Source organism: Zootermopsis nevadensis, unplaced genomic scaffold (genome assembly GCF_977971745.1).
Source record: "Zootermopsis nevadensis isolate Lab colony 2312 unplaced genomic scaffold, Znev_1.0 Znev_ptg000023l, whole genome shotgun sequence".
Taxonomy (NCBI): Eukaryota; Metazoa; Arthropoda; class Insecta; order Blattodea; family Termopsidae; genus Zootermopsis; species Zootermopsis nevadensis.
Genome location: NW_028259155.1, coordinates 1,497,681 through 1,509,209, shown reverse-complemented (window position 1 = coordinate 1,509,209; position 11,529 = coordinate 1,497,681). Strand labels below are relative to the sequence as shown.

The 11,529-nt window shown below is 37.6% G+C and overlaps 1 protein-coding gene across 2 annotated transcripts; it reads left to right on the top strand.

Moving 5' to 3' along the window:
- Nucleotides 1-458: 458 nt before the first annotated feature.
- On the top strand, nucleotides 459-10,928 carry LOC110834938 (DNA-(apurinic or apyrimidinic site) endonuclease 2). Of its 2 annotated transcripts, none has more exons than XM_022074610.2 (5): nucleotides 459-3,499; nucleotides 4,094-4,174; nucleotides 4,268-4,458; nucleotides 5,109-5,324; nucleotides 5,923-7,112. In XM_022074610.2, exons 1-5 carry the CDS (start codon nucleotides 3,346-3,348, stop codon nucleotides 6,964-6,966), a joined length of 1,686 nt encoding a protein of 561 aa, XP_021930302.1. In that variant the 5' UTR covers nucleotides 459-3,345; the 3' UTR covers nucleotides 6,967-7,112. The 2 variants fall into 2 exon arrangements, with proteins under 2 accessions (XP_021930302.1, XP_021930303.2); XM_022074611.2 differs by lacking the exon at nucleotides 5,923-7,112 and adding an exon at nucleotides 9,306-10,928 and having other exon boundaries at nucleotides 3,025-3,499.
- The last annotated feature ends 601 nt before the right edge of the window (nucleotides 10,929-11,529 follow it).

The following is an 11,529-nucleotide window of genomic DNA, read 5'->3' as shown; positions in this document are numbered from 1 at the left end:
ATTACGTTGAAAACAAAAGGCAGTGTCATATCTAGTTCTGGAAATGTCCACCGTGTTCAGCGACGCATGCGTAAACTCTTTACCGCGTCTTTGATAAAACCCGATGAGTTTCTGTGTCACGGAAATGGTTTGCCAGACGAAATATTATCGATCGTTTTGGGAAAGTAGATGCCAGGAAGCGAACGACAATGGACTCTCGTTGCACTTGTGAAAAAAGACGCCCTTTTACAATGTTATTGTAGAATTAAGAAATATAAGAAAATATCTGTATAAAATTAGTTGCGAATGGGAAAATAAAAGTGTTGAAATCATTAATAAAGAATTGAAAAAATAATCCAAATTTTAAATCATGTTTTAAGACATTATTCATTATTGGGTCGGCAGAATATGAGGTCGAAGTTTCGGTCATCCATGACGAATGTAATGGCGAATTTCCTTTGTTTTGTTTTTTTTCGTTATTGTATCCGGAAATGATGCCGCGAATATTACGCGTGGTTGGAATGTTTTGGATCCCGTGTTACAAATGCGAATTGGATGTGTCGTCTGTCCTAACGGTGATCTGAGTTCCAGACATGCATGTGCGCAGATAAATGCCGATTTTCACATATGAAATTCGTAATATGCAATTAAAGTACCCTAGCTAAGTAGTATCGATTAATCGGAAATGGTTGCCTTTCGACCATTGTTACTAGCTTAATAGTCTAAAACAAGTCGATTTTAAGGAGTTCCTATAGATTGTAGTTCCTTAATATAGGACCGTTTATAGACGCTGTGGTGGCAACAATGGAACCAGATATTATGAATTTTCATTGTCGAACACTAGAGTTTAGAGACACATTTCTCGATTCTAGTGTGGCATACAGATCGACAGGAGACAAACCGTTCCATTGCATCTAACAAGAGGAAAATCCTTAGATGCATTGCTGAATGGACTGCGTTACTTTATGATTAAACTTAATTTTTTACTTTTGGTCACTAACTTCGGTATCAGATGTGTAGATACGTTTCCGAATGTATTAGGGCGTTGAGCTTAAATTGTTGGTGTTAAGTTTAAGGCGACTAAAAAATAGTAACATTTAAAAATAATAAACATTTGATGCGTTATCTGATTCATTCATTGAGAGGTCAATGTGATGTCCACCTGTGGGAATTCGTTGCTCCAGCGCTCTGACATGCACGTGTACACTGTGGGGTAACGCGAACTCGTTCACGACGGAAAGGTTATAGGCAGGAGTTTTTCCTCCCAGGGTATTCATAACATTGTGTTAGGTATTATATATATTGAATATGTTCAACACGAATTAACATATCGCAATATCACTGCCAAGTGGAACGTTCTTGTATCGATATAGAAATATTCATACGTGTCTGTCTTCTAGGTTATTGGGCCGTGTAGTCTGATAGAAGTTTCGCAAACTTTCAGAGGTCCATCATCAGGGTTTATAGTCCATCATGCTGATAATGCTGGCAGATTGGCAGGAAATCGCACCGAACTGGCCAATGCATGGCGTCATTTGTGGTTGAGTTAAAATACAACTGACTCATCTTATCCCACATTGTAATATAATAGAAAATGGGCTATAATGAAAATTGAAGGTCGAAAAAGTGTTACAGTTACTGGCCACCAGGTCATACCACCGTGCATCCGCCATTTTGAAGGCTACTAGTTACTGGACTGAAGACTTCTCATTGTTGGGTTAAAGTACAGAATAGCAAATTCTAATGCCAGAAATTATATTCCAGTTTTAATTGCAAGGATGTTGTTTATTTAACTTTTATATTTGTTGTTGTGACTCACACAGTATTGATGAATTGGCAGTAAAAATCAGGAGATAGAGTTGAGAAATTTTGGCTAAGAAGAGCCAATATATTTGAAAATCTTGTGCAATGAAGAGAAAATTTAGTGTTTATGAACTGAGTTGATTTTCAGTTGACAAAACACGTGCCATTACGGAAAAATATAAAAAAAATGTTGCAATGATGCTTCCGGATATGTTACAAAAAGTTTTATTGGACTCTGAATGAAAACTTTATTCAGCATTTTTATCTGTGTAAAATAGAATTAACATGTTGATTCTTGAAGTAGGTCTATTTTATAAATATAATTTGACCATAAACATGTTAAAGAAACCACGGAAATCTACATAACATTTTATTGTTAATTGTATCCTTGTATTCTGCTCCAACTGCAATGAACTCTCAATATAGTATGAAATTTCAACTGAATGACGCCATTTTTATCGAGAAGCGACAACTGTGATGCTTTTCTCTGACGGATCGTTCCGGGCGAGGAAACTCTTTCATTCTTCGTCCGTCTAGGAGATACGCTTTGATGCAGATGCGGACTGTGCCAAGCGTAGCGATGCTTCTGTGCTATGAGTGCGAAAATTGACATGACTATCGGAAATTTAGCACACGATAGATACGCCAAAGAAGAGCGTAGAAATCCGAATTCATGAACTTGTAACCATAGAAAAATGCAAGGAGACCAAGACGCGCGTTTAAGCACCCTACAAATGCTTGAAAATAAAAAAAATAATTGTAAAGTCTGTATGGACTTTAAAAATATTTCCCGTTGTGACGTTAGTAACAATTTGCTTCAGTGTTTTCAGTCTAAATTAAATACTATAATGACTCCAATTTTCTTCCAGTTCTGTAAGAATATGCTTTTGGACGTCATTTCTCATATATAAGAAGACAGACACTGTAATGTACTTCCCCATATTACAAAATGGTCGTTGAGGAATGGATAAAACTGAGAAATAACTTCCAGGTTGCCCAGATATTTTCCATTTGTAGGAGACTGCAAAATTCAATCGTTCCCACGCAAAGCTAATCATCTTCAGTCCAGAATGGTCACTACACACACTGAAGGAAATTCTGCCAATCGTCTACTTGATTCTCATATTGCTTCTCTATATGAATATTAACAGATCTTTGTTGTTTACTCTTGTTTGTTTGGTGAAGTGGGTAAAATCGCTGTAGCTGAACAGTCATGGAATCATCAAGGTCGTCCTGGAATGAAACGCAACTATCGTTTCGATTCGATAATCTAAATGCGAGTCTTAGGTCTCGTCCCATTATCATCGTTGGTTGCTGTTGATAATTACCTTGTTGTTGACGTGGTATTTCCTAACCTATATTTGATATTATGGCGTGACTATCCTAACCTATATCTGATATGACAGGTTTCATGTAAAGCGTAAAGTATATTCAGGTTGGAAATATTCTATACTGTTGCATGAAGTAATGTGCTCCTCAGTCTCTCTGCAATATAAAAATGCTTTAAAAGACGAATAGGTAAATTTGAGTATCTGAAGTTGGACATAGTGCCCTTAAATTATAATGAGTGAAAACCAACAAGAGTTAAATAAAGTTAAAATCATAACATGGAATGTAAACGGTATTCGTTCGCTGTATAAAGATGCTGCTTTCATTAAAAAAGGACTTGATTCGTTAGATGGCGATATAATATGTCTTCAAGAAACGAAGATAACACGTACGTCAATTGGTATTTGTATTTAAGATTATTAATGTGAATGTATATGTAAGGCATTTTCTTATGTTTTGTTTCTTAACAATGATATACCTTTGGAATCGTTTTAGAGTTGCTTACTGCTTCCATCATCTAGTCGATTATGGAGGCAGTAAGACATTTCAAATGTCAGTAAACTTCTACCACATTAAGTGATGCAACATCCCAGAAGACAGTCATCTTAATGCTCACTGTTGTTGAGAACCTGAAATCTCGTCAAGTAGCCAATTGTTTACTGTTACACAACTATGCCAAAAGTGTGGGTAGCATTTATGTGAAACTTGCATGAACATGTTAATATTACATCTGATGTATCTTGAGGGCTCAACAAGTACACTCATATACTGATTTATGACAAGTGAAAAGCCATGAGTATGAAGAAAAAAATTGTTATTGCTGTATGTGTTGCATCTGAATTTTATAATTCTTAATGTGGTTATACTCGCTGAACAACTGATGTTTCTAGTTAACTGGTTGACAGAGATAATATTTTTTTTAACCTGTTTATCATGCTATCAACCTAGTTTATGCCAGTATCATTACATTTACATTTTACAGGAAGTGCCCTTGATCAGGGAACAGCAATTGTTGATGGTTACAACTCGTATTATGCATTTTCAAGAAGAAGTGGTTACTCTGGTAAAGTAAACGTTCCTCCTTGCACTTCTTCTGACATGTTGTTTTAATAACATACTTAAATGTGGTGAATTTAAGTATTATTCCATTTTTAAGGTGTAGCAACATACTGCAAAGATGCCTTTACTCCATTTAGAGCAGAGGAAGGTTTGTCAGGCCTTTTTGAATCCTCTGGTGCAGTGGATAGTGTGGGTTGTTATGGAAACATAAGGGCTGAATTCTCTAAGATTGAACTTAGAGAAATAGATTTAGAAGGGCGAGCCGTCATTACTCAACACAAAATTAAGGTAACTTATCCTGTATACAGAGCTTTGATTTATCAGTTGTAAGTACTAAATTATTTTAGTGACTACCAAGATATGGCATGCAATGAAGTCAGTAAAGTTTGGGCTTTCATTGAGTTGTAATACAAAGAATTTCAAATTAAGGTAAGGTTAAGAACCTACTTGACAATTGAGAGAAAATGTAGCAAGATGCAGAGGATTGAAATATATTCAGTTGGAGGGCACTCTACGGAATACTGATTGTGAGGATATTGGCAGTGACGACGAAAAATGGAACCATTAGTTCATCTACTGAAGACAATGATTTTTGTGATCAATATGACAACTTTATCAAAAATACCAGTGCCAGTGACAACTCTGGATGTATTTCAGTTATAATAGTTTAGATATAATTAGTGGTAATCATGTAACGATTATGGATAATACTGGTACCAATGCTTGAGAATTTATCACATCTTAACAAGAGACTAGGCATCCTTCTTAAAAGTTGTATGAATACCAATGTGTCATTTAGTAAATATCTTGGACAAAATGTAATAAAAAATCATGAAGTACATCACCTTTTTTTGTAAACTAGGACTTAGTGTGTGTGTGCTGAAAATAATACAACCAGCAAAGTTTAATGAAGTCCTTATATTTTCTAACTTATCAAGATATCCAGTGGAGAAGATAAGACACTGACGATTATCAACGTTTACTGTCCAAGAGCTGATCTTAACAATACAGAAAGGCTTCGAGTTAAACTGAGATTTTATCATCTTCTTGAGGTTCGTACAAGGGCTATATTGGACTCCGGAAGCTACGTCATTATAGTTGGCGATATAAACGCTTGTCATAAGCCCATTGATCACTGTGACCCATCAGATGTGGTAAGTGATTAGTCATTTCAAGTTCTGTCAATGATAATGTCAATGTCTGTCAGATTACTGGATGGGTGTACATTTAAGCATGAAACACTAAACATGTGTTAATGATCTTGGATAGAGAACAGATGGATGTATTTTAATATTGTTGTGTGTTGAACAACAAGCTGGGTACAGACAGGCTGGCATAAACAGAAGTAATTGTCCCAGAAGCCATTCTTTCTTATGGAATAATAATTCATGATAGATGCAAGCAGTTTTCTCCGTTATGAAGTACTGTTACGTGGCAGCAGTTCCTTACCAGGAGACCAACATCAACACAAGATAGACTGAATAATTTTACAAAAAATATAATGTTGCATACAATTATGTGCTTTATCTAAACATGATCAATAGCTTGTTCATTGCAGTGGAAATTATGTTTTGTTTATTGTCATATACTTATCCATACAGAAGATTTGAGATTACCACCTTATCCTTAAATGAAGTACTGTCATAAGTTTATTTTAAATGTAAATATTCTAAACTGCATCATTTCTTATACATTTGTTTTGTAATATAACATCACATTTATAAGTTACCATAAAGACCTTAATTTTTATAGGAGGAATTCAACGAGAATCCTTGCCGAAAATGGTTGAACCATATAATATATAATCCAAGTGCAGAGGTAAACACAAATAATGTGAATATCAGTACATTCCATTTGATTGATGCATTCCGCTTTGTAAATCCTGTGGAAGAAAATGCTTTCACTTGTTGGTGCACCACGCTGAATGCTCGATCCACAAATTACGGAACTCGAATAGATTACATTTTAATTGACTTGAGACTTGGAGGTGAAATGGATGATTGTATCATACTCAGAGATGTGCTTGGAAGTGACCATTGTCCTGTTAAAGCCATCATTTATTTAAAATTTCTTAGATCCCCAAAATATCCTTCATTTTGTACAAAATACTATCCAGAATTTGCTGGCACTCAAAAGAAACTGTCTGAATTCTTCAGCAAAAAGTCCTGTGACCAGGAAATTTGTACTAACACCACAATAGATTATACAGAGGATGCAACAATTTCTTTTGGTAAACGCAAGCTGCCAGGCACTAAAGTAATGCCCAACAGGTCAAAGGGTGACACCAAGAAACAGAGGGGCATCTCAAGCTTTTTTAAACTCTTGTCATCTGAGACCCAAAGTACAGATTCCTGTGAGAGTGTTGACGTACATAGTCAGGACTCTGGTAAGGAGTCGAGTCTGGAATCATTGAGCTCTTTGAGTGCCTTGAGTGAAGTTCGTCCAGATTCTTGTGAGTCTTTCCAGCCCCTTCCTATCGTTGATACTCCAAGCAGTGGGGACATGACAGAAGAAGGTTCTTCAATTGTGGTGTGTAATGAAAGTGAAGCAGAACAAAATTGTTCCGCTATTTCAGGACGTGAAAAGAAAGCGGCTTCTGATGCATGGAAAAGTATGCTTACTGGACCAAAGGCACCCCCAAAATGCAAAGGTCATAGAGAACCTTGCGTTCAGAGATGTGTAAAAAAGAAGGGACCAAATTTCAAGCGCAAGTTTTGGGTCTGTGCGAGAGGTGAAGGGCGTAGCAATGACCCCCATGCAAAATGCGATTATTTCCAATGGTATTCAAACAGGTGACATGTTACTTACGTCTCCTGTTGAATAGTTTGAAATTTAGAAGCCATAGTCGCACGTGTCTGCTTTTATGTGAAAATAATTTGTAATGAAACTATTTGTATATCGCTTCATACCATTTATGAATAAAGATTCATGGGTAAGACTGAGTCTCCACTTTTTGTTTTGGTATTTCTTAGGTGATCATATTATTGTACCTGCCATTAAGCTTTTAGTCGTCATGAATAATGGTACCTAAATTGGCTGGTCTTATGTGTCTTATCATTGTGTATTAACATGCTATATTATGAAATGTCAGTTTTTAATCCGCATGTTACGTACATAATATTATGAATTATGGCTCTGATTCTATATCTTATTCTATTGCATGTGTAAAAAACTGTGCCAGCTAGAAAAATATTTTGAATTAGTAGAAATTTGCTACAATGGAAATGTGAACATTATAAGCAGCTACTTTTTATCAGATGGTGCAATGGAGACTGAAAATTTCGGCCGAGTGGTTAGCATTCCTGCTTTGGTCCCAAGTTCAAATATAGGCCTTCAGAAAGCTTAACCTGACTCAAGTTTTTCGTGGTTTTCCTGTCTTCAGGAAAATGTTGGGATAGTACCTTTAATCAGGCCACGACTTCTTCCTAGCATTCTTTATATTCATCATGTTTATTATTCAGCCCACAGCTTGTTAAATGAATCACAAATATGCCTTGAGAAAAGAGGGAAACCATAGAAATCCTAAGTGAACCCGTGACCCACATTTGAAACATGTACGTCCCGAAGGAAAAGACGCGTTTCCATTGGTCGGAATAAAATGTAGTCAATTCAATTGTTTGTGCTCACGAGTGCTGGAGTAAACAACGCAGGGAAAAGGATAGTTAGCAGAAGGCGAGAACATCATAATTCAATTAGGCGTGTTCAACCGTGGCAGCCCACTTGAACAGACCAACATGAAGGTTTTAAGTGGCACTTCGGCTGCCATGAGCAGGGTGGCACTAATTTCAAAACAAAATATTTTTGATCTGTTTTATTAACAGTGACGTGTTTCGTATATAGATAACGAGGGAATTATTTGTCAGACACTTTGTCTTGTGCGTTGGCAGTGATTCTACAGCGCATTCATTGGAATCGAGTGTATGTATGTCAGAGAAGGGTTGCCCACCTCGCATACCAATCGACTGTAGGTCACACGAATTGCGGGCATCTCTTCGCTGAAGGTGTCCAGTGTTTTAACAGCCCGGACGAAAGCAAGACGACGTATTCAGCTCGAATCAAAGGAAAGACAAAAAAGTTGACGTGATGGTATGTGAAAGATGAAAGAAACAATTGCTGCTCAGACAATTTTGTGCGTGGTAAATTACTAGTATGATAATTTTGTGTTTGATAAACTGCTAGTGCTAGATTTTGAAACCTTCATACGTGATCTTAACAAGAAAGTGCTCATTAAACAACTTCACTGGAACTAATGACAAACCAAAAGGTGAAATAATCTTGTATTGCTTCCAGTCTCGGCGATTTTAATGCACGAATTTATTTATTTTTGTTGTGATTGCTGAATAATCTTCATAGAACACTAGAGCGAAACAAGTAATGCACAACAAATTTTCTTGCAAATACTAACACTGATATAGAGCATAGTCGTGAACGAGGTCATGATATTGAAATAAATCTCAGAAAAGCAGGTTGAGTGAACTTAAACTACTTTAAACCGACTTAAGATAATGCTAAATGGCGAGCTTTCGCAAAGACGCCTAATGCATTTTCCGGTCGCATAACGACAGGAACTTCCGGTCATGGAAGACTCATACCGTTCAGTGAATCGGTAGTCTAGGTGGCTGTGTAGTTCGTGAGATTTGTCAGGCATTGTTCTAGCATACTTACCCTCGACCTAACTTGTCCTTAAGAACGTGTTTGTCAGAGAAATCTGACACCGCGAGCAAACAACTTCACACCCACAGGTTGTACCCGAGAACTGTGTAACTGTGTCAGGCCACTGTGCGAACAAAAGAGGCATATGTAACTGAGGGAAACCATGAATAAATTCAGACAGCTGTCTTCTGGGTTGTACTGATGATGGAGGCAGCAAGGACCTCTGAGACGTTGGTAGACTTCTGGAGGCAGCAAGGACCTCTGAGAGGTTGGTAGACTTCTATCAGACTACATAGCGTTACAACCCAGAAGACAGCTATCTTCAGACTCACCGCCGTGGAAACATCAAATCCTACACAGGACGTCTGTAACCTATTGTCACTTTTATAGACTGTTGATTTTTATTCTATACATCATTCCTTCAGTTATACTTATAAAAGCGCTGAATCGATATTTTCCATAATATATTTATTGCATTCCAGATGGACATGAAGACAAGAATGACGATAATGCTAGTACTGGTATGCTTCACATATGAAGCTACTGCTGAAGGCATCTCCTCAGTTGGTGTTAAACCATTCAATGCTGTTCATGATACAAATGATTCGACAGCTTCGTTCTCCATGCCGGTGCAGTATTCTATGGCAGCTCCCGCAGTTGCATCTGCACAGCTGGCTGCAGCCTCTTTGACATCGGTTTCACCATCATATAATATAATTAGTACCACGCAGCATCCCTTATTTCCATCATCACATTCCAGGTGGATTCCTAAACCATTTGTTCAGCGTTCACAGCCTCCAAATTTTTCTATCTCGGGACCACTTTACAATCGTAGGATTTCCTTCTCTGCAGGTTATTCTGCATCAGAGCCACTCTTTGATTCGTATAACAGCAATGAACCTCAGTATCATCAGATATCTCCACCATATCAACAGATCAAGAGCACAAAGATACACCAGTCATATCCTTCCCTGCATCAGTCGTATATACCAGACACTCCACCATCATATTCTTCCCCGCATCAGTCGTATATACCAGACACTCCACCATCATCATATTCTTCCCCGCATCAGTCGTATATACCAGACACTCCACCATCATCATATTCTTCCCCGCATCAGTCGTATATACCAGGCACTCCACCATCATCATATTCTTCCCCGCATCAGTCGTATATACCAGGCACTCCACCATCATCATATTCTTCCCCGCATCAGTCATATATACCAGACACTCCACCATCATCATATCAGCAGTACTATGAACCTTCTGTCCCTTCCAAACCATATTTCCTCAAACATATAAGTCATTATAACCCCAGTGCTCATAATCTGATAGATTTCCCCACGCATTCATATAAAGGAAGTCTGGGAGGCAATTCCAACTCCTACTACAAAGTAATGTTTCCCTTAGCTCTGCTGGGAATCAGCATTCCGGCTATTGGATTAATGTACACGTACCTAAGTCGAAGGCGTCGGCGTGATTTAAGTTCAGATGGTGGTAATTATTTTCAGCCATCTGTTAATGACCTCCAGTATTATCTGGATATTTTACAAAGCAGCATTCAGCATTTCCAGGAAGATATGAATAATGAACCAAGTATAAATGACTCACATTGGTGAGCTGAATAGTCGATATCGTGTCAGTGACTTCACCAACATCACTGTAACAGGATTAATGTACTTTTTGAAGACACGTGGCTGTGTGAAGTGAGACTGTGTGCGAAAAGTATGTGACACTGACCGTAAATGAAATTTACCATATCACAGTCCTTTATTGACTTCACATGAAGTGTATCTTAGTCCAGTGGTTTTAAAGTGCAGTGTATTAGTAACTGAACTATTTTTGGTCTTCAGAGGTCCAAGCTCATTTTTAACCTGCCATCTGGTTTTTTCATGGAAGATCTCAGTGGGCTAGAAACACCAGATGGAACATTGACTTAATTTTGCCATATATTACGTTCATTTTGTTACATTATCAGAATGTCTAATCACTTCTTTATTGAAGGCCTAGTGATTTGTCCATCTTGTACAAGGCTCCAACTGCACAAACATTTTGTCTGATTCTGAATGCATATACTGGGCATGATTGTTGGTCATTGTAAATCAGGAGTTATTGTACTTTTTAACACACATTACCTTGTCCTTTCAGCAGTGTTACTGATGATGCATCGTTGTCTACACAAACATGGAAGAACGAAGCAGAGAAATAAGTTTTTTCTGGAAATACTAAAATAATCTCTAACACTGGTTAACAAAACAATGTTTGTGAATGTGGAGGTAGACCATATATACTATCCATCATTACCAAAATATGTTTTTCCCCTCAAGAAGAGTATGTATACCAGAATTGATGTGCATGTGCAGTGGATCATGGGTATTGGAGACATGTCAGTACGCCTTGGTATCTGAGCATCCGTTACCTTCAAATTACCATGTGCAGGATGTAAGAACTGTACCAAATTTCATAAAAACCTTGCAGCTATGTCAGCATATCTATACTAAATTGCCTTCATTACTGCCCATCAGTTGTCTGTCGTGAAGAGATTAAATAAGTTCAGAGATGTGTACGCTACCGTATCAATCCTAATGGCATTGGCATATCCCATTTCGCGAGTTTGAGCGTGCGCCACGATGTTATTACACAGTGTAAGAAATTATGGTGTATGAGGTGACGAGTAGCACGACATCCACAGCAAATTTCACG